Source organism: Scaptodrosophila lebanonensis, unplaced genomic scaffold (genome assembly GCF_003285725.1).
Source record: "Scaptodrosophila lebanonensis strain 11010-0011.00,11010-0021.00 unplaced genomic scaffold, SlebRS2 tig00000001-arrow-pilon, whole genome shotgun sequence".
Taxonomy (NCBI): domain Eukaryota; kingdom Metazoa; phylum Arthropoda; class Insecta; order Diptera; family Drosophilidae; genus Scaptodrosophila; species Scaptodrosophila lebanonensis.
Window position 1 is genome coordinate 10,148,032 of NW_022060529.1, and position 24,585 is coordinate 10,172,616.

Consider the following 24,585-nt stretch of genomic DNA (forward strand, 5'->3'; position numbering starts at 1 on the left):
AACAGCTTTGAATTGACGTACAAAAATAAGGCTTTTGGGGTCGTAGTTTCTTTTTTTTATACTGTTATATTTATAACCTAAATTAAACTTATAGTTAAATATAAATACAACTTAAGCTGTGTGATTAGTCTTAATTACAAATTAACATTTTTTATTTATATAAATCGTAGTTTCTGCTTGAAATTTTCTTTTATGTCAACATATATTTAAAAACCTTTCCTTTATTTTCATAAATTTATGTTTCTTTATAATGATAAGGTAAGAGGCTGCCTGGATTTCTGAATGAAAGACTAAAGCACCAACAAACACAGATTCTGATAAAAGTGTAATTTCTGCACCACATTATTTATTTTAATATTTGAGTAAAAGAATAACATAAGTTTAATTTTAAAATCTTGCATGTATCTATCTTTATTACTACGGGAGTGATTATCGAACGATCAGCGTTCAGAAATATTTGGAATACTCCCATTTCTATTGCTGCAAAATTTCCATTGCTTACATTTTATCTGCTAAGCTATAATAATAAAATTAAATATCAAATAAAACAATCGTTCCAATCTACCAGATAATGGCATAGTGCACCGATTTTAATATTATATTTTTTATATATTATACACGTATATTTAATATTATTGTAATTTGATTAGATTTATCCTTCTTATTCTTTTCTAGCTTATAAGATGATTTTTATAATTTTTATATATATACTTGTAATTTTATATTATATGTTTTCCTATGTCGACAGTCAATCTTTGTTGTTGTTAAATAAATAAATAAATAAATATCAACTTTTCGGACTAAGATTCTTTTTATGGCAATTTTATAATATAGTGATCTAATTTTTCTGACCCGCGTCCTTCTGTTTGTTACATATAGTTGTAGATACATACATATGTGCTTTAGACTTTTTAAAATAAATGCTTACCCTTTGGTTCATTTAAGAAAATATGTTTTTAATAATTTCATGTCATTATTTAGGCCTGGAAAAACATTTTCGCAGCAGAAAAGCTCTCCTCTATTTGTCTTTTTAAATGCTATATTTTTAAAGTGTCTTAAAATTATGATACTTATTAATCACTATTTGTATTATTATGTTTACAGCAACTTATGTCGACTTGATGATAAATATAGTATAAAAATAAATAGCCTGTAGCTTGTACATACATTTGTAATTCGCTTCATATCGAATTCTCTGGGAATTACCTAATTACTTGTCCTCTCCACTTGTCAACACGCTTTACCGTTAGCTTTCATCCTTTTGCGGCCGCAGGAAATAAAAATATGGGTCGCAAGGCCCGGTAGCACAGGTAGAGGATGAGCGCGTGCCGAATGCAAACAGGACGATAACGGGCGCAAACAATTTGACAATTTAATGTGACGACAATTGAAGCGTCGATGAGGCCTGGCAGCCTGCCGCCTGGACAACCGACCACATTAGCCGCCATCGATGGCGTTGCTGATGTGGATGGCGAGGGAGCCAGTCTATAATTATAATTCCATTACCGGCGAGAGAGCACTTGAAAGCGAGAGGCCCATAAAAAGCAAAAGGCAGAGGCAGAAATTAACAGTACGATGCAAAAGGTGCTGCAGATCCTGAACGATGTTTCGCAGATCCTGCGCACAAGTCAAAGACAATTGAGTGCCGTAATTGCTAAAACGAGAACGAACATTGGCCGGGCCTAATGATAGGCACTTGTGTAGCGTGGCAGGATAATGCGGGCAGGGACTTAATGTGACAAGCGCGCGCCAAGCCGACTGAGCAGGTGAATCCTACACACTCATACACACTCGCAAGTACATGTATGTATATATCCCTGGAAAGGCCAACCAAATGCGGAAGTATGCGCATTTTCTTTTGATTTGCCAGCAATGTTTGACGCGCAGTTCCTCCTCGGCCACGATACGCCTGCGCCAATTAGGCGCTGAACCACTGCAGCTGCATCGACGTCAGCGCCACCACAACCATCACCACAACCACCGCAGCCGCCACCACAAATCGATCAATTCGATGAATTAACGTCAACAGGCACACACACTCACTCACACTCACTCACACTCACTCACTCAATCTTAATGATGCGCTTCTCCCCATCTACCTGGGCATGCGCTTTATGAGCGTTGTACTCGTACCGCCCGTTTGTCGTGTTATGCGATTTTATGGCGCTCCACTCCAGGTGGGGTCGTCAATGCGCAGCCACGATAAGAATGTCATGACACAAAAGAGCAATTAACTACGAGCCTATGGCAGCGCAGGAGTGATTTAAGCCTGAAACAGATGACCAAAGCAGCAACAACAGCAACAGCACCGGCACCAGCATTACTCATTTGCATCCGATTTCCAATACACAGTGAGAGAAAATCATCATACACTGTAACCATTACACTGTGTTTTTTACCTCAAAAGTAAGTAAAGATTTATACGAAGAAACCAGTTTTTAAAAAAGAAATTAAATTCTAAACTATAACCAATACTAAAGGTTTTTGTGTTGACTAACGGATGTATATTTCAATTTACTTTTTAACATCATTTGTAATTGTTTTGAAATTAACATAAAAATAATATCAAAATATAGAGAGACAGACCGACTCCCAGCATCTAACCACTTCAACTCTTCTGCTTTGTTTGGGCCAAAATGACTAAATTGAACCTATTTTTACGAAGCTAAGACTTCATCTATTAACGAACTGCATCTAGAAAATTGTATTTGGTACTACATATGTCTATATGACACTTTAAAGGTATGTCAATCAATATATAGCAATCGCACATTTATCTGCAAATAATAATCGGCCAATTCGTCGGTTAACAATGAGATTACAAGGATCCATGCACATTTTCCGATGCCTTCGTTTTCATTCAGCTGAAGGCAGGACGACAACAAGAAAACGAAACTAGCTGGCTTCAAAAAACAAATATTTGCGACTACCGTATGGAGGAAGAAGAAGTAGAATAAATGCATCCTAGATCCTAGATAAATGCATTCAGCTCTCTTTGAAAAAAAAGCCTTGCACAAAAATATCAGTAAGATTTCCTCATCATTGTTAATATCATATCATTCGTATTTAATTCACTAAACTTAATTAAAAGTTGAAATGTCTTTAAAGTGAATATTGAATGTTAGCTTAAAAAGGTTGTTTTTTTTTTTCAGATCTAAGACTGCAGCTTCATTTAATCAGATTTAATCAAATGAAATTATATTTTTCCATGTGTAGACGCACTCATCACGTCAGAATGCTGCGGAAAACTCACCAACTCACTAGTTATTGCGCAACGGGTGTTTTAATGCCCCAGCCAGCCAGCCAGCCAGCCAAGCAGCCAAACAACCAAGGAACTAACCCAATACGCACCCGGACCGTGCGATGGAGGCGAAATGATAGCGATGCCAATGGCCAATGGCCAATGGCCAATACCCACACCAGGCAGAAGCGTTGTAGGCCAAGCAGAATGGCCGCAACGTGTGGCAGTGGCTCCTGTAAGTTGTTAACTCAACTTTATTGACGCAAAGTCGCCTACTGTCATGATTATGATCGAATAGAATAGAATAGAACAGAACAGAACAGGTCATTGGCTTGCCTTGCCCCCATAAGCCATGCGATGCCACATTGATTTCTTTTGATTAGCATTTGTTTTTTTTTTATTTATTTTTGCATTAAACAGATTGAACTGATTTTTTTTTTTTTTTTTTTTTTTTTTGAGGGGGAAGAGGAGTTTTTTTGGAGACTGTGTGAAATTAACACATTGGGCCATTTCCGCTGTTTGTTTGGGAGATGCATGGGCTCGTGGGAGCCAACAATGACCGGTCCCATCAATAACAACAATAAAAGCTAATTATGTAAATGTAACTGAGGAAAACATACTCGTACGATTCGGGAGGAAGAGCGCTACTGTTCAATAAGCGACTTTCAACTGTCGGCCGATCGATTGTCGGGTGACGAACGCACGTTCGGAATCACTTTTAACGATTTAATGCGCGCACACACATACTTACAAACACAAACTGTGCATTAAATTAAAGACAGGAGGAGGGGAGGGAAACATTTTAATTTTTATTAGTTAGTTCGTTTCGTCTCAACCTGTTGTCGAGCGTTTTAAATGAGAACATAACTGCTTCTGCTTCTGCTTCTGCTCTTGACGCTACTGCCGCCAATTAACCCCTTCGTGCGATCCGCTGATGCTTCAAGTAGATGCTGATGCTGTCGTTGCCAGTTTGCCGCTTTTACGGTTTAATTGCGGCGGCAAGGCCCCGAGGTTCGGGTGTCCGGGTCAGGAACGCAACAGAGAAATCAATCTCGAAATACGTTGACAAGTTACTGCGCACACGTATGTGTGTGTGTGTGTGAGTGCATTTAAGTGCACCTTTAAGAAATTAACCATAAAAAATTGCTTCATTTAACAAGCCAGCGCCGCAATAAAAAAATTTAAGGAGGCGTTGCAACAAAAACAACACAGTTGACGATGCCGGCCCGAGATGCCGCAATGTTAGAGGTAAGAAGAGAAACCGAAATGTCAAGCCCCCGTTTGTTTGTTGTTGTATTTGTTTTTTTTTTTTGTTTATTTTGTTTTTTTTTTGCAGGCCAGAGGCCACAGCCTAGAAAGCGGAAGCGACACGACTTGGCCCAAAAACTTGGCCAACAGACAGATATGAGCTCTATATATGAAGTACGTCTAAATACAACAACTACAATGATGACGACGACGCGCTTAATTGAGTGCAATGTTCATATTAATTGTCTTGGAAACAAAGCTAACCAACTTCTGCTCATTCTCTTGCTCCCTGCAAATTAAATAACAATGCCGCCGAGCAATGTCAAACATTTGGTCCTGCTAATCGCGTAAAACATAACACCATTACCGCCATAAAATAAATTTTCTGCCATAATATCTGTCCAAATGTTGGCGGCATTTCAACTCTGCAATCACAGCAATCGATAAAAAGAAGAAACCAGCAGGCTACAGACGCGCGCAAGTGGCTTTCAAATACCCTTCAATATAATGGCAACTTGAATGACGACAACTTGAATTCAATGAAACAATTATAGACGTATTTATTTGTTTTAATACAATATTCAAGTTTCTGTAAAACCATTTCAATGTTGAAAGTAAACGTTGCGCTATAGTTTTTAAGTTTGATAAAGAAAATAAAAATATAAATACAAGTTCCACATAGAAGACAAATTTCTATATTAGTTTAATATTTATGCAGTTGTTTGAATCTATAGCCAAGGCTTGAATCACCCAATTCAGACAAGTGTCGACTTCCAGACTCAGTAAGTATATATGTACATAAATGTATTATTTATCAGTATGATAAGGCAAGTATGTCTGGCTGACCGCCTGTCTGTCCGCTTGCATAAACACAAGGACCTCGAATAACCACATCAAAACCCTTTTCAGAACAAGTTTGTCTTTTTTCCTGATGGCCGTTGAGCATTTAATTCTCGTTTCCTAGAATATTTTGATATCGTTATCAATTTCCTGACTTGATTTGTTTTATTTCTTAATATAATACTACAGTTTTAAATGAACAAATAGTTTTGCCAAAAGAAGAATGATTTGAAATCGACCAACAAATGTTTTTAATAAAATGCTCTTAATAATTAGCGAATTCTAAAACAATATTTACACTGTCCATCCACATTCTGCGCAGCTTTATTTTAATTTTTGTATATTTGGAATAATGCTAATTTTTATGAATTGGATCTGAATTATATGGATATGAATTATTAAATGGACCTACTCAGAAGCTCTTTTCTGCATCGACGGCTTTACCCTTAGATAGTTGGATTTATAACACTAACTTGAAAAAATAAAAACTATAAACATTTCTCTTACAACTTCATTGAATTGTCAGTTATAGTATAGTGATGGTCTTTAGAAGTACCTGTAGGATCGTTTTGAATCCTTTCTTTTATTAACTCATTTGAGATCTACAGTTTGATGCCCAATAAAAAAATGTTAAAGATAATTAATTAATTAATTTAATTACAAAGACTTAGAAAACAACAATTAGGTTTGAATCCAATTTTAGTTCAAAGGTGTTACAAAAACTCTTTCGTACTTTGAAAAGAATACAAATTAATATAAAAATGTTCGAGCCCAGAGCTTAATTTCAAATGTATATATGTTTGTACTTAACAATTTATTTATTTATTTTAACATTTGTAACTTAGAATTAATCTTGAACCACAATATTTGATACATATAAAAGTATATGTACAACCAGAGCTACGAAGGACTTCAGGCAGATACTTATTTAACTGAAAGTAAAGTAACATAAAATAAAAAGAAAGTAGCTCTTTATTTATTAGTACAGCAATTTTATAGCAATGGCACATCCAACTACATTTTTGCATACTCCAAAAATTCTCTGGATGTAGAAAACCCCTTCTGGAAAGAGTAAATTCAATCTGTCTAGACCGAGCGCAATTGTGGCCTCGCCTGCTATTCCAGCTTAGCTGGCCAACGCGATTCCATGCCGTATGATGCCGAGCATGTTACCAATTCACAACATCGCGCAGAGGCGCAGGATGATTTTGATTTATGCCAAAAAGCGAATGCGAATGTGGCAGGCAGCACAAAAAACTAAAACACAAATCAAACGCAAACAGCGCGACGAAACATTGCAACAATCCGAGGCAGCAGCAGCAGCAGCATCCGATCCGATGCTGCCAATCGACATTGGCCCTTGTTCATTACAGCCGAGCAGCGCGTATAGCCGTAGCTCTGGCTGCAGCTCGATCCGACGACTAGCCCTGGATGGGCGACAAAAAACCCAAAACGAGCGCGAAATCCAAATGCTCGAGACGCGTCTCTTTTTTCTTTTGTGTTATGTGCCACACAATCCACAAGGCGTTGCACATGGGGGCTGCAAAAAGCATTGGCCATCGATCCATTGGTACTGCCTCATTGATATTTCGAGCGCGACCGTATAAAAATATTCTGTTGTGTCCGTAGCAGCCTGGCCTAAAAGTGTCGCCCCAGCCTCAACAGCGGCGGCTCGGGCGTTGAACGATTGCGATCGATATGCGCGCTTCGGCCGTAGACAGCGTTGCAATCAGAGCCGGCCATATGCTCCAATACTGGCCAGTGCCAGTGCCAGTGCCGGGGCTGGCTAGTGGCTAGTGGCTAGTGGCGAGGTCCGCTTTTTCTACCCGATCAGTCAGCCTGTCAGTCATGGCTCATGGAATTCCACTGCGCCACCATTCACACTCAGAAAAAGGAATTTCATAAAAATGTTCACAGACATCAGCTGCCAAATTAACTTTTAGCCGAAGTCCGTTTCTATTCATATTTATATTAATTTTCATTTCTCTTCCAAAGCTAACGGGTTCAATCTTTTTTAAGGTATTTGTGTAGTTTTATAATACCTTTTTTTGGGCAATTTTACTGGATTACTTTGAGAATTTTAGGCACACTGTTTAAGTATTTATGCATATATTTTAGTCCCCTATAATATAGTAAGTAGTCGCAGATAACAAACACAACTGCTGATACCATATTATACGAACATAGTTGTTGAGGACACCTCGCCTATTTTTGCGAAAGTATTTCTAATGCTTTTATATGCAAGGCCAGCTTTTTGTGGATTACAAAAGTCTAGCAATAATATCTAGCATGCAAGTGAGAAAAAATTAGAAAATACCGAATATTTTAACTACGTTAGCTAATCTTTCAAAAGCTATATCAAAGATGAAAAACTATTTTTTTGAGCAATGGTTCCTCGTATTTAAAATATTCTTAGCCTCCCTAGAACGATCTTAAGATATTTTAAGATAAGTAAGTAATACCCGAAGTATCCAGACATTTTTCAGAACGACATTCATCATACATCTCAGCAGTATGGCAAATGAAACAAATATTTTCATTTGCTCACAAGAACCAGAAAAATATTTATTTTATTTGATATTTTATTATATTTGTCTGTCCGTCTGTCTGTCTGTCTGTCCGTCTGTCTGTCTGCCCGTCTGTCTGTATGAACGCAAGGATCTCCGAAAGTATAATAGCTAGAATAACCAAACTTGGTATACAGATTCTCCTGAGAAAGGACGAGTTTGTTCATTTTTTTTTTTTTTTTTGTGGGGTGGTACAGGGTATTTAAGAGTTGAGCCTGTTCGACTTTAGCATTCCTTTCTTGTTATTATTAATATTTTAGACAAACTTCATTGTGAAATTGCCTTTGGCTAGTTAAGCTTCAAATGATAGTTCTCAAATCTCAACCGACTCAACTTTTAGGTCTTTTAAACCTTTTCTAGATACGCTTACATACTGTCCCACTGCATTATAGAAGGGCTTAGTGGGCTTATCGAACTATACAGAAATTGCATTTACTATCCCTAAATGATATGAATGTTTTCTGATTTTAGCTCCTGTCTGAATTCTTGTCAACATTTTTCTGAGTGCAACCCGAGTGGCGGATGCTGCAACGGCAACGTTGCATTCCAGTTGCCTTGCGCGCACCCTCAACGCCTTTTAGCATTGTTTATTAACTGCAGCATTAAGCAGGAGCAGCTACAGGAGTTGTTGCAGGAGCTGGAGTTGGAGACGCTCCAGCCTTGCACGTGATACAATTATGGCAGCGTTTGTTTTTGCTAATTCCCCGAATGTCTCACTTTTTGCCTGCCTAGCTGCGAAATATACGTTGCTCGCATATTTAACGCGATTTCATTACGAGATGCAGCATTTTTTGGTTTGTTTTTTGTTTTATTTTTTTTTTCGGACGTCGGAAACTATAAAAAAATGGTGGCGGCAATTATTTTTAGACCGCCGTCCGTTCGTCTGTTCGTGTGTTTGTGTGTTCGTGTGTTCGATGCTTCTAACAATCTTGCCCTGTAAGTTGCAACTGCGTCTGATTTATTGTTGGAATATTCAGAGTAGACATGCCTAAAATGGTGGCCGTTGCCGTCGGCATGGGAAAGTTTCAAGTGCATGTCCGTATGCGGACTTCACACCTCTGTCACAGTGCGTGGTCCAGCAGGTAAGGAGAGGCAAGAATCCAATCCAGACAATCGCCTGCTTATGAATTCCGCGCACAATGCCACGCCATGCCATTGTCGCCTCTCAAGTTGGTCAGACACCGCGGGCGATCGATAGTTATGGTCGTGTCAGACATCCTGTAATTTTTCACTTGCGCGCGCCGATGTTGCTGTTGTTGCTGTTGTTGTTGTTGTTGTTGCTGCTGCTGTTGTTGGCAACTTGTTGACACTTCATTGGCGCGCAAGTTAATTAAAGAGCCGCAGATGCGTAGACGCGACAAACAGTCTGTCCGCCTGTCAATGAAGGAAGGGGCGAGTAGAACTTTGGACCACCAATGAGAGAGAAATTAGCCATTTACTTGTACATTGCTCGAATAGTTCATACACAATCATACTTTATTTAAATAGTTAAATGCAAAGTGCTTCACACTGGCAAAAACATTGAAATGCATAATTACTACATACACGTACATACATAAATAGCTACTTATTTATTTACACGCTCCTGCCGAGGAGCTTGAACTGGGATAATGGGAGCTCAGGGCTGGGTATGCCCAGCCTTAGTTGACAACCTCAACGCTGCAGTCCTCCTCGGCAGCATCGACGAGCAACTGCATCTCAGTGGACTCGGAACGAGCGACCACAGCAGGAGTTGTGCTCAACACTCGGTCCTCCTCGACGCTACAGCTGCTGCTGCTCTCACAGGAACTGGAACTGATGCACTCCAGATTCTCACGCTTTGTTGCCTCCAGCCTTAGGTGCGGCTCCGAGCTGAGACGCAAGCGTTTCTCCGGCTTCTTCAACAGCTCCTCAATGGAGTAGGGGTTCCGCTTGCGACTGCTGGTCAGTGTGGACTCCATCAGAGTGTTTGTTGCAGCTGCAGCTGCAGCTGCCGCTGACGTAGCCGATAAAGCCGCAGGGGAGGATTTTCCAGAATCACAATCACTGAGCGCATCGCCCGCCACCCCGGGTGTGCTCAAATCAATGGAGCTCTCCGATTTGGTGAAGCCAACTGTGGAGCTGCCGGCCACAGCAGCAGCTGCTGCTGCCGCTGCCGCCGCGGCGCTGTGCGGCATATAGTGGCCGGTGGCAGTTCCACAATGTCCGCCACTCCCGCCATAGGAAAGAAAGGGCTGGCCCTGGCTGGCAGCAGCAGCCTGCATGTGAGCCTGCGTGTAGTAGAGTAGCGAGGGATTCCAAAGCCAGTGCTTGTGCAGAGTCGAGTAGCTGAGATCCAGACCGCCCAGTTGGCTGGAGACGGCGCTCGATACCGTCGCGCTCAACTGAGCCAGGGAGGTGCCGTGTTGGGGCGCATGCTTTGGTGCAGGCTTAATAGGAATGTCGCCACTGAGATGTGTTGGAGGGACGCCACCCTTGCCATAGCGTTGCTGCAACTGAACGGGTCCTGCATGGGCTGCCGGAGTGGGCAGCGATGCCGAACGTGGCGTGAAATGTGCAGGCGTAGCTGCTCCACGTTCCGTTGCTGTTGCTGGCGACATATTGGTGGCACCGGCATAAAGCTGCGTGGACGTGGCATAGGCGGCGTTCCCCGACATTGCCGCCGCTGCTGCTGCGGCTGCTGCTGCCGCATTCTGTTGACTCGAAGTCATCTCATCCGTCCACAAGCCACTGTTGCGCAGAATGCGATTAATGGAGCTGATCGAGGGCACGGAGCTGGGATCGCAGACGCGTTGCTGCTGCAGCTGCTCGCGTATTTCCCAGGCGAACATACCGCTGTTCTCCTCCTTTAGCCGTATTATCTTCTTAACCACCGTGGGCGTTGCAACTTGCTGTAAAAAGGCAGAGAGAAGGGGGAGGGAGATGAGAAAAGTGTGTTTAGATATGAGTCTCTACCGATTAGATAAAACTCAATACTAATGCTAAGCTTTAGTAAACAGAGAAATCATTGCGTAACTCTTCTGTAAAACAAATGTGTTTTTAAACGAACTATACAAGTATACAAATTAATCGTTGAAAGTCGCCTAAAGTTCAGACATCCAGTAAGGACGATGTAACCCTACATATGTATATTAATAACTCTGATGTTGCATGGCTAAATTAATGTCAAATCTGACTAGATTTCTTATTATCAGGGTAGCTACTTCTTCTAGATTGAGAAGAACTGAGAACAGCACAGGCTATCTGATAAAGTGGTTCTTTCTCCGATTTATGCTTCAACCACAGTCACGATGATACTCCCATAAAGGGACCAACCTAAATGAGTAGTAGGGCTTATAGATCTATCGATCTATCGAATAAAGGAAATTACGGCTTTTGTCTGACCAAAATGAGGCAGTCAGCAGAGTAAAGTTTATATTTAAAAGAAGCCTCTACCTCAACATTGACATATTTTAGATCTGTGCTTCTGGAAGCTGGTAGACTGGCCTAGACCTTTCCGTTCCGTCCTTGAAGGAATAAATTTATAAATTCTCTTTAAAAGATATCTTTTTTTAGGTCAGCCCATTCGCTTCCCTAGCAATAGCAGTTGATGATTAATAAATAAGTGGTAGATATGAACATCTACATATATTATTGAAAATATATCATTAACCCCTTTGATTAATTGCCGTTAAATTCAATTATGTAACGCATTACAGCGCTGTTGTACTTCAAAAAAAAACCTGTACTGGCCAAAACCGTGTGTCTTTTGTTGCAGTCGCCACGCCCACGCGCCTTGCTGTCATGTCAGTCAGTCAGTCAGCCAGTCAGTCAGATTTGCATCTGGGCATGTTCCACATCTATTTTTGCATACTCGTATGTTAATTTGTTGAACAATTTCAAGCCTTTGCATGCAACGCTGCCAACGCCTTTGTACCCACATCGAATAACCCTCACGTGTGACGCGGCAATTCATTAAAAATTCATAAATATGTTGCTTACCCGGAGCACGGAGGACGGAGGACGGTTGGAGCACATTTACACGTGAAAGATCTTATCGGCAATCTACACGCGCGCGCTTTGCTCTACACAGCGCCGACCGGACACCGGACACCGGACATCAGACCCCGACTCGACAACCCTCCGCAACTAAAAACTAACACTATCCCCCATCTCCGCATCGCATGGCGGCACGTCTTTATTGACCCGGAGTAGGTGTTAAATGCACGTTTTGTTTGCCCTGAACGGCCAAGCCATTCAGTGCAGGTTATTGAATCGAAAACCCTAACCCTACCCCTCCCCACCACAATCACCCCAACTCCAACCCCAACCCCAACCCCAACCCTAGCCAGCACACAGTAGGGCGCATCGTGCACTTGCTGGGCGTTGCAACTACCGTTAATTAGGTATTCGTGGCTGGCGTCAAAGCCGTCGGCAAACACCCCTCAACTGTTTCCATTGTCTATTGTCTCTGCTCCTCCCTCAACATTACGGAGTACACATGCCCGCTGTCCCATTATTAGATAAGAGTGTATTTGCACCGTGATTCGCGCTTATCGACACTGTTGTCTGTCACTGGAGCATTGTCGTCACTGAGTGGGCACGACCAGGACTTGGATGCCGCCGTGAAGCGCCTAATATTGGAGCTTTGGGCATGCCATGGCCAACAATTTACGCGCAGTTCGGTAGCCGTTACTGCTGATTGAGCGTGTGACCCCAGCCAGATGATGACGACGCGGTCCCAGCTCCCTGGGGCACGAGTGTGCTTTAGTTATCAGTCCTAAATGGGAGATTGATTTGTTGCGCTCTGCTTGCCCCATAGCTGACGCCTACGCGAGAATTGGCCCTCGTAGGCTGCTGTCAATCACCCATAAAAGCTATCACAAAACATGGCCAAACATGTAAACTAGCTGCTGGTTACAAGCGCTTATCTGGACTTCCACTTTATGGATTTACTGCTGCGCGTTTGATTTTTATATAATCGTTTATTGATTTCACGGCGCAGACCCAATGCATACTATTAAGTAAGCGACTGTTTGAGCCCAATTCAACTCACCTTGGTCTTGCTGCCGCCAATGGAGCCCGGGCGTATGGAGCCAGTTTCATAGAATCGCGTCAGTATTTTCGAAACGCAGCCTGTAAAGAGAAAGAGTTGAACTTGTAAATGGGAGACTATAATAGAATATAGAAGAAAACATAAACGAATAACACGCTAGGCGAACTAAAAAACCTTAATTGGAGAAAGTAGAACAGCTGTAAGTTCTATAAGTATAATCGATAAAAATCCTTTTTGAAATAACAGACCTCGTTCACTATAGAAAGAGCAAAAAAATTATAAAGGAGTCATCAACCTGGTTAGTAATCTTTCTCTGGATGGTTGCATAGACCCAGTTCCGTTCTATGTAAAAAGTACAAATATTCTAACCTCATCTTCTCTTTGAAGCTTTTCTGCCCAGTGATCTATAGATCTAGACTTCCCACTTAATGGAGCACTCCTCTTATAAAGTAAATGACTGTAGATAAATGCAGCCCTTCTTTTATGTTAATAATGCTAAGATATAACGCTCGTTATTTATATATAGTTCTTTCTTTCACGTGACTAGAATAGCAAATAAATGGTCCTTGAGGATAACACCTGTCACTTCCTAATGTGCTGGAGACTCCATTCTACACCAATATATTCATGTCGCCAGAATTCCAGATGGTTTGAAGGCTTACAACCATCAACAGCGTAGAAAATTGATAATTAGGTTCTCCTACAACAGCATAGATTGAACCATGTCTTTGAAATTATTCAACAATTCAATGCAAAGCAGCTGTTGAAAAAGATTAGAACAGTTTAAGCCCCACTTTATATAATGTTTTTAATTTTGTGATTGATCTTTGGACTTAAACTGAAATTCAAGTAGCTTGCCAAAATTGTCAAAAGTCTGGGACACGTTTAAGAAAGTTTTTGGACTGATAATAATCGAAGTCAGGCGTGTAAATCTAAACCACCCACATATTGTGTAATACCTCCCGAAAACTAATTTAAATTCTTTGATTCTCTTGCTTTAATCAATCACTTAGTTAAATATATTCTTAGTTGTGAGCACACTTACCATGCGAGACCAAAAGCTGCCGGGATATATCACAGGGCCTGACACCACATAACGCCAGATCGACTATACGCCGACGCACACAATCGGGCAGTGGGCGACCATTGACGAAGACACCGCCCAGCTGATTGACACCAGCTTGACCTGTGGATGGCAAAATAAATGTTACACAAAAAACACGAAGTTGTTACGTTTTACAATTACAATGCAGCTGGTCAACAGTCAACTTCCTCATCGCACGAGTACAGCTTACAACAACAGGCCAATAAGTGTGGCTGTAAAGTGTTCAGGAGGCTCGTAAAAGCGAGTGGAGAATTTACAGGCAAGCATTTTATAAAGCGGTTCAAGTCTGCGTCATAATAAAACTAATAACCGTGTCTGTCGGCTCTCCCCCTCAACCCTCTCTCTCTCTCTCTCGCTCGCGCCCCCTTTTATTTCGCCCCCCTTGGCACATTTCGCAATTAATGAAGTGCGAATTTTATGTTTTGTTGTCTCTTTTATTATTTTTTAAGCTCACCCCAGGGCTGCATCTGCGCTCCAGTTGTCAAAAGACAAAAAAAAAACAACCAGATTAAGAAAAAAACAGGAAAAACGCGCATTTTGTTTTCAGATCGAATCATACACTTTCATTTGAAACGTTCCAGTTTAGTGTCTCTTGGCAGCCCTCTAACGAATTCATTAGCCAAATCAGTAAAGCGATCGCACTCACCTGTATGCGGCATAGTTGAAACCGTATCCACTTGTATCGGTAGTACAGAAATGTTTAGTTTTATTGTATTTTATTTTTTTGGTTGCTTGATGGGTGATTTTGGTGAGCAACCGAAAAAGTTTAACAACAATTCAATGAGCGCCTCACTCGACTCGACTGTACAGTTTTTTTGTTTTTTTTTTTTGGTCCACTCGTATAATGTTGGGTTTTAATTTTAGTTTTAGTTTAGTTAATCAAATTTCAAGCAAGAACACTATAAAACCAACAAAACAAAATTAAATGCGCGACTGGCCGTCGTCGTGCTTCTGATCGCTGGTTGATGAATGTCGCTTGATGCGATGCTGCCACGGACAGCAGCACGGAGATGGCTTTTTTACGGCTTCCACGAAAACGCTTCAGCTTCCAAATGGCAGGCCAGGCCAGGCCAGGCAGCTAGCTAGAACTACAAGTAGAAGAAGTGAAAAACTAGTAAGGAAAATACATAAAATTTAATTATTTTATAAAACTACCAGCAACCGTCTAAACATGCCAACAGCTAGTTACTGCCATTGTTGCTGCTGCTATGTATATTCGGTTTTGACTTTAATGTGCATTGGTTTATGTGGCCAGTGCTGTGTTTTCTATCTCAAATTAGCTGCTTATCAGGCACATTCTGGGCGCAGCGTGAACTGCTATTATCGTACCGCCTGCATGTCCCGCTCGCAGTCCCAGTTCCAGTCTCAGTCTCAGTACCAGTACCAGCACCAGCCCCAATAGTTACGTGTAGTTTTTGGTAACTGGCCAATGGTCAGTGGAAATATGCAAATAAGTCAACACACAGGCAGATTGCTATCCATTTGAATGGCTGTGGCTGCTCGCGGGCAATTAAAATGAATTTTGGCCAATTGCTCATTACGTTAAAAACATACCAAAAATATGCAAATGTTGAGCTTTCAACAGCTCACCCACTCACACACACACACAAACACACACACACACAGGCCAGCGGTTTCCGCTTCCTGTCATTAGAATGAATGGGCCGCCCGCTTAGCGACCCCCGGTGCTAAGCGCTGCGCTTGTCGCCCCGATCCGTTTCAGCGCCGCCTGTCAGAGGCATGAAAACGCACCTGAAGAACCGTATAAATCAAAACTGGAACTACCGCCACAACGCGACTCTTTGTCATGGCCATGTTATTATGGAATTCACATTTGATTTAATTGCCGTTCGCCGAGTCAGTCCTGTTGTGCCCTTTTGGGCCAAAAAGGCTAATGAAATGCGTTTCCTAGAGAGAGTGAGTGAGTGAGTGAGAACGAGAGAATTTTTCAGCTCATAAAACATAAGCGCGTGTAGAATCGTCAGCACCAGCACCAGCACCAGCTCCAGCACCAACTCCAGCACGCACTGACCACGTCTCCATCCGAGCGCATTCCAAAAACTCGAAATTAAGTTGTTCATTCGTTTTGTTGTTGTTGGCCGGCGCGCCGTCAAAGTTGCCGCCTTTGCTCATTTGCTCGACTTCTTGGTTTTTTTTTTGTTTGGTTTTTTTTTTTTTTTTTGAACTCGCTCGCATGTAGGGAAACTCGTGGCAGCCGTTAAGGTCATAAAGTGTAATACCTGAGGCCAAATTAACCAACTGATAAGGATTCATTTCATTTGCCTAACTGTGCGCCCCGCTTCGGCTTCGAGTTCGACTGCGAGCCAAGCTCACTGACTTGGCCTAGAAAGTGGAAAGATATTTCGGCTATTTTCGGAACCGGTCAGTTCAATTGCAAATGGCATTGTTGGTCGCAACGAAAGGGTTACTCTGCCTTGGCTAGCGTGTCTGCTGGCCATGTTTCAGAAATGCTGCAGAAATATTTGTCGAGTTACTGAATTAGGCCAAATCACAACAATTTATGGCGATAATATCAAGCGAACTGATTGCCAGCGATATAATACCCGCAGGCTATGTGTACCATTCCCTCAATGCCTTTTCGCATTTCCAACAGATGTACGTCAATGTTGTATTTATGCAAGTTTTGACTTTTAATTCCCGATGCTTGGCTTAAAATCAAATCGAAATTTGTAGTATAGTCTATTTGAAATTGCAAAAGATTTTCTTAAACAATTCTTTAAAGCAAAGGTTGTATAGCAATGTTTAAAATGTTCGTCACAAAATTGTCCTGCAGATAAAGTTGAACTGATTCTAATCGCATATTCTCCAATATAAAGATTACCTATGAATTATTTACATAATGTTGAATATTATTATGATTTTAAACGCTTCAAGTACTATATGTTTTATATTTATATTTTATTTAAATTGCTTATATATTAGCATTTAGATAAGATTTCGTTTCTAGTTTAACACTTCGAAGTCGATTTTAAATAAATAAACCACATTTTTATTTGTTTGGCGGTCATCTTAAAATTGTTTCTTCTACAATATCAGGAATTTCATTATTTAAAGTGGTCCTAAAGGAACGCAATTAAATAACATAAACGTGCAAATATGTATTAGGATGGATAACATTAATGGAAGATGGTGATTGGCAATATGGATTTGTTACCAAAGCAATTTTGAATAGAATATTTAACATAAAAAAATAACAGTAGTCTTATTACAAAATTATTTTCTAAACCGTATTTAGGACGCAGGATAAGAAGTTTTTATGAAAAGGCATTAAGTTCTGCATCCAATAACTATTAAAAAATCTATAGATTTGATATTGAATAATTGAAATATAGATGTTAATTCTCATATAAGACCAAGTAGACCTATTCTTTATCTGAAGTATTAATTTAATTAAATAGTAAACATTAATTGGGGCTTTTATTTTGTCTACCAAAAAAAGAAGTGCCTCTTATCTCTCATGTAATTACTATATTTTCCAAATAATCAATGTTCATGTGCAAGAACTCTCAAGCTGTGGTTAAAATAATTTTCACTCTACTAAAGGGATATCTACATAAATAATCGGAATTTAATAAGCCATCGATCTGTACTATAGTGTACTGCTGCATTATCTAGAGTTATTATGTTATCGGCACTTAATCATACACTTTAGCACTTTAGCTCACTTTAGGAGCAACAAATTATATTCAATTCACCGCCTTTCCCAGGGAATCGAAGCTTTTATAATACATTTGTTCTACATCTGTATTAACAAGATTTTTCCAACAAAACTACTTAGACAAAAGAACTGAAAATCGAAAGATGGTTTCCCTTGATGCTGGAGCTGTGCACCAAGACGAGATATTTGAATATTCGACCACCTAGAGTAACTCCTGATTCCGTTATTTATTTTAAATACCACTCTTCACTAAATTCTGAACTATACATTTTGTTTATTTGAACGATTTTGCAAAAACAGCTTCATACGATACCCAATACTCCGCTTCAAAGTTGATCCAAATTAGACAATTTATTCACCGATTTTTCTTCCGATTTATTGGTTGTAGGTAAATTTAGATACAACTTCAATATAGATTCATTCAAATCTATATAATTTTAGAAATCATTGCACAATTTGTTTGCTTTGAACCTTATGCTTGACTTAAAATTTTTGCAAACAATCTTCCAAAAATCAGAAACACTTGCCCGCATCGAGGAGCGCACACTTGTCAACGAAACACACATAAAACCAATAGAAATTAGTTAAACATCCAATAATTTAAAATCGTGTGGCGCTGTCGTTCCCGCTTCCGCCCTCGCCATCAGCGCAGTCACAGTCACAGTTTGCTGTTGGTTGTTGGCTGTTGGCTGTTAGTGACAACGATTACCGAAAGTGGAACCGACAGCGTTGACTAGCTTCTGTTTTTGGCCGGCTGGGAGCCGCTGATGACGAGCTTTGTCTGCGCGCCTTAACAGCCGCTAATTAAAATAAAAAATTATAATAAAACGTACGCTTGGCCGTTTGAATATGATTAGAGGGGCTAGCTGATGGGTATGTGTACGAGTATGTATATATTTAGATGGCCAGCAACTTTCAGCCCGCTCCCAAAAAACTAAATAAGTATAAAAACAAAGACATCAACTAGAAGCGGTCTAAAAGCGATACACTGAATATCAAAAATCAATATAGACGGCTACGCTTAAGTAAGTTGTTGTGCGGCTTGTTCAGTAGAAAGCCGCACAATCAATGAGCCATTATGGCCGCCGCACCGGCCGGAGAATGACAAAGAATTAATTAGCATACGATTTTTGAGTTTTGTCGCTCGGCTTGATTCGTGGGAAAAACTGTTGAGCTTCCAAGCGCTACGGCTTATATGACTTATCGGCTCACTGACCGACCGTTCGCTGCACGCGCACTTTGCTGAACGACTTGGCAATCTTTTGTTTAATTAATGGGCCGCCACGGAAGCTCATCATTAATATGCAACTAGATGGTTTTTCGCAGCAATCGCAATAGCTTTGAATTGCAAATTTCTATTTTTTGGATAACAAAGCCAAAGAGTCTTGTATTTATTGGCATTATTACAGCCTCTGATTGGCGGCAGTGAAGGAAATCAAATGGATTTCCGTTGTCTGTTTGTTGGTTTGTTTGTTCATTCATAATGGAAACGAACGACAAATTTACTTGCGACAAGAGCCCCGACTAGCGAAACTAACCGACATAAGCTTGAATGAAGACCGTTATATTGTCGTTCATTAATAAATGAGCGGCAGGGTGGCGGCGGGGCAAGCGCAGATGTGTAAATGATAAAACAAATCTTATGGGCATCTTTTATATTATGCCGCAACCTGCTCAACTGAATTAAATGATCTCGAATTTGTTTTTGGGTTTGTTTTTTTTATCTTTGTGCTTCTTTATTTTGGGAAAGCAAATTATGCGCAAACAAATTGATTAAGCTACTTATTTATGTATTCTTTTTGATAATGGGACGGACAGCAGCAGGTTTTGCTTCTGGCAAAGTGTGTGAATTGGAGTAGGATTGATTGGAGTTTGTCCGTTTATTGTTAGGAGACTCCCACTTACCAGAGCAGGCAATCTTTAATGCTATTATCCACTAGTTGTTGAGTTTCGTACACTTTTAGCAATATTCACAACACTGTTAACACTTTTTGCGATAGAGTTGCAAAATGGCTGGCAGCCTTTAAAGCGCTCTATTATCCTGTTGGCAGAAGTTGCGTATACGACACGTTGCGTCGGCTCTTAAACGCGCGTCAGCTTTGAAGCTCGCGAGCTCGCGCACCTTGTCACTCGACCGTCAAAATTTCGACTAATGCATGCGAATCGCTACGGCAGCGCACAACGCATCGATCAACGGCAACAGAGCAGCAGCAGCAGCAGCAACAGCAGCAGCGGCAACGACAACGACAAAGGTGCTACTGCCACCCGAAAAACTCACACAGAAAGAAGAATCTTTCACGGGCTGTGCACGCTTCACCTTATCGGAGTGGGATGGCCCGTGCAAGCGTACGCGGGGCGGATGGAACGTTTTTCTGGTCTAACCGGTTATACATCCAACAACAATGCACACAACACAAATAGCGGCCTCCGTCGGCCACAGCCAATGAGCGCACACCATTATTGCGCATGCGTTGTGGCCAGCGATAGGCGCACGCTGATTGGCTGAAGCCCGGACATGAGCAGCACACAGTGGGCTGGCCAGCTCAACTGCCTGCTCACTTACCTTACGATTGTGTGTGATCGAAACGGCGACCACTGTAAATGTGAAATGCAATTCCTTTCAATTCAATTACGGGGGCTGGCTGATAAGTAATCGGCTTAAATGAAAAAACACAGCTTTTTGAATCAATTTATTCAGAAACACACTTAATCCAAAGATTCCCGAATTTGGAAATGCCTTTAAAAAAATAGGTTTATCAACTTCTGCAAAAAAGGCATGCCTTTCAGGGAACACCACCTCAAAGCTTGGAAAAAGAAAATATTCACAGAATCTTGGAAGGAACACCAATTTTATGAAAACTGCGCTCTTATGTGCAAATGAAACAAGGCAGAATTTTTTTCTTGAAAATGGCTTCAACTTTCAATAGCTCTGTATATTTTTTTCCGTTTTACGATCTGCCATTAAAAATGTAATTGATGTGAAATATGCCTTGGATATCCCAAAAAGCATTACATTCTTAGTTAATATATCCATCAGAGCCTTCTTTAATTTTAACTTTAAAGACTATTTCTAGAATAGTTCATCCCATCAATTCCTTCCAAATAATCACAACTTTAAGTTTATTGTCGCGAGTGTCAGAAAATGCGGCACCGCTCTGGAAGTCTTTTTTCTCGTATCCAAATACAGAAGCAAAATATTTTATTTTTGTTATTTTATTTTTGTTGCATGGCATTTGGACGGCAATCAGTTGATGGATAATGGCAATCAAAAACTTCCTATCGCTCATCTAGGCCGATTACTAATCAGCCAACCCACGCACGTTTCATAATTTTGAGGGTAGTCGACGCTGGCGTTGGCATCACCAAGCGTTGCGGCAGCGTAGCCGTAACTGTTTCACCCGCGTTCCGGCCAATCGGCAGCGGCAGCCGCACGCGAGCTCAGTGCAACAACAAAAATAACAGCAACAACATTACCACAGACACTGTACGCGAACGCTCCCACCATATTGTCATTTGCGTAGCCGTTACCTCAACGCTGGCGAAACAGCCACAGATACAGATACGGCCACGGCTACGGGGCGCGCGCGCTTCCTTCCTTACCTCCCTTCCTCCCTCCTGCCGACCGTCCCTCTCGCCCTCTCTCTTTCACTCTCTCGCTCTCCTCCCCTGTCAATTAAGAGCAACAGAAACAGTTCTTTGTCATTGTTATTTCTGTTGTATGTTGTTGTTGGCTGGTGGAATGAGTAAATTGAGTTTTGGGTGGCGGAAAGTAACGGTTAGCGCTGAAAGCGTTAATTGAATTCGACAATTGTCACTGGCATTTAAATTGAAAATGAATTCCATAGCGGGCTGGCGACTGGCGCCGAAAGATAAACACGTCCTCATTTTGTGGGGCGCTACAGAGGCTTAAGGGAAAATGGCGTCTATACCTACAAGTATGTATACTACTTGTATATACACTGGGGGGAAAATAGAAAGAAAATTTCTAGACAGAATGGCCTTAAATTAATCTCAAGTTTTTGCTTCATATTAATACTTAATGAAATGTTTGAGCAGTTAGACTACTATAGTCGCCCTGGACTATTTGTATGTATGCATAAATAATATATATTATATATTAAATTATATATTGATTATAAACACTATCATTACTTTAAATTTAAGTTTAAAATATCCTAATAATGTGATGAAAGAAAAAAACCTCTGAGTGAATCAGTCCGCGTTGTTCGATTAATAATTCCCTTATTCGAGATAAAACAAAACGTGCTTGAAAATTAGCTATTCATTATTTATAATAAGTATGAATAAAGATACGTATCTCTATTATAAATATTGGAAGTATCACACACGATTCAGTACAGAAAAAGTTTAAACGCTTTAAGATAACAATGTTTGAGAAAAACCAAAAGGTTTTTAAGTCGATCTATAATGATCTATAATGAATCTATGAATACTCTACTGGATTTCAGTTTTAAAGAAAGATGGATCTCTTTCTGAGTTCATAAATACCTATACATGTTTGTTGTTTAGTGCTTTGGCTCATGAAATGAAAATTAGTGCGCACTTGTCATCGTTCAGTTATTTTTAAAAGCCATAATGACTAGAAAATCGATTCATCGATCGCCACAGTCTTGACATGGCATACAATGATTATCCACAACCTACAAATACATACATACATACTCGTGTACTATACAACATTCAGTGACCGTCCTTTAAATGTGTTGTAGCTGCGTGGCATATGCAAATCCACTTGCCGCCACAAAATGTCGCAGAAAACATGCAAATTCTTAGACAGTTAACCAACCAACGGGCTGTTAGTCAGTCAGTCAGGCATTCAAAGCTGTGTATCTAACTAACTACTCCGGGCACAACATTCACGGGACATGCACTCCGGTTAGACGCTGTGTTGGCTGTTGTTGCTTTGTCGTTAAGCTGGGATGGGATTGGTTGGGATGGTGGATGACACAAAAACCCGTCACCGAAACTTCTGCAGGGCAGAGATAAAACTGTCAAAAGGCACAAGCACAGGCACAGGCCAGGCAAGTTGAGGACGGCAAACACGAGTCGAGGCCAACACACACACACACACACAAACACACAATGTCCTTTATACCAGCTGCCCGACTTTTCTCATGCAACGAAGCGCGGCATAATAAGATCAAGCGAGGCATCCGTGCATGCTGCGTGCTGCGACACCCAAACAACGCCCAATACTCCGCCCAGCCTCCGTCGCTTCGGCCCACCGTAGAAGGCTCGTGCTATGCTATGCGCCCACTTAGCTTGTTGTTGGACGGCTCCTGCTCTGATTTGGCCCTGACAACGCGATTATGTGGCCTTTTCAAGTGGCAGCAATTACCCAAACCACTGCCCACTAGCTCTGCCCACAGCGCCCAATTAAAGGACAAATCTGTGTGGGAAGTGCCTTTGCAATGCGTTGGCTGGTAATCGCCACAATATGCTCGTTTCCATAGCAGACACGACAAACAAAAAAAATGACAGTAGCTGAGGGTTGAGCTTGGACCTTCGGCATGGACGTGCGCCTCAAAAGGGGCGTGCGTCAAGTTGACGCTGTTGACGCTTCGAATAAATCGGCTTAACTTCTTCCAATTGACTTCCTTTCCATGCGCAGCCTGATCGCTATCTGGGAAATTACATTCGCTTATATTGTAATTGAAAATTAACGTTGAGCACATCAGACGAACTGACTTAACTCGCTTACCTGTCTGCCACCTCAATTGCTACTTGGAAGTGTATTCCATATACCATATATGCCAATATATCCCGTCTAAGGCCGAAAAGTATTTTAAGCATTTATTCAAATCAATTCGTTCGCATTGAAACAATTCTAAGGAATCTGAGAAGAAAAATCACACACTTTTCAAAAAGAACAATTAAAAATTCATTTATTATACTTCATCAACTAGATTTACAAGTAGTTTATAAAAAATAAAAATAATCCCAGTAACTTTATGTTTTATAAATTTTAATCATATTATATATATTACTATTTCATAAATTTGAATTTAATTTTTGGTTATCCCTTTTTCGAATGCGAGGAACGATATTTAATTTAAAAATTCATTTTTCTTTTAAAATGAATTAAAAGGCAGAAAATGATAAAATGGGGACGCCGGAGTTAATCTACTATTTTCCAATTGATTTTGAAATATTATTCAGGTTATCTCGTAGCTTAGCTTTCGTCCAAATCCAGGTATTATTGGGTAATTAAACAACTTATACTTATACACAAACAAATTTTCTATATTTGTATTTATTGGAATTTCTGGGCATTCCCCGAACGTTTAAAAGACTAAACTAACAATCATATAATTATTATTCTTCAAGTTTGATTTTTTTTAATCACAAATAAACCTCAAGTTGCAATTGTCCCTGCCTTTTTCATAGGGAATAAGGACAAAATTTATATATATCCTTGAACAATAAGCCAAGACGAACTCCTATAGTTCAGTTTTAAGTTTAAAAACACTTCTTTAAACAAATTCAGGCAAAATTACAGCTTGAGTTTTATTTTTGATAAAAAAAAATACGACTCAAATACTAATCTTTATTTTATGAATTTTATTATTATTTTTTCTCTCAAAAATAATGTTTATTATTTAAATTTTACAGTAAAACTCAAAATTAATCACTAAATTTTGAGAAAATACAAAAAAATTAAAAATTTTAAATCAGAGTGAAAATGCATAGATAATCCTAAAAACAGGATATTTGCAAATTCCTCGCTTTTTGAAAGTTACTATAACTGAATGATTTTTACGTTGAAAAAAAAAATCATTATTTGCGGCCTGATTTTTAGTGAATAAAAAAATATATGTTATTTAATCAACTAAGCAGTTATGCAGCTTATTTCCTAAGGACCCGAGCCAT

At 40.3% G+C, this 24,585-nt stretch overlaps 1 protein-coding gene across 1 annotated transcript; it reads right to left on the reverse strand.

Moving 5' to 3' along the window:
• Positions 1-9,536: 9,536 nt before the first annotated feature.
• LOC115634796 (paired box pox-neuro protein) lies at positions 9,537-14,674 on the reverse strand. The gene is made up of 5 exons (XM_030532704.1): positions 14,662-14,674; positions 13,956-14,111; positions 12,911-12,990; positions 10,434-10,766; positions 9,537-10,370 (listed from the first exon to the last, which is right to left on the reverse strand). Exons 1-5 carry the CDS (start codon positions 14,672-14,674, stop codon positions 9,537-9,539), a joined length of 1,416 nt encoding a protein of 471 aa, XP_030388564.1.
• Between the last annotated feature and the right edge of the window lie 9,911 nt (positions 14,675-24,585).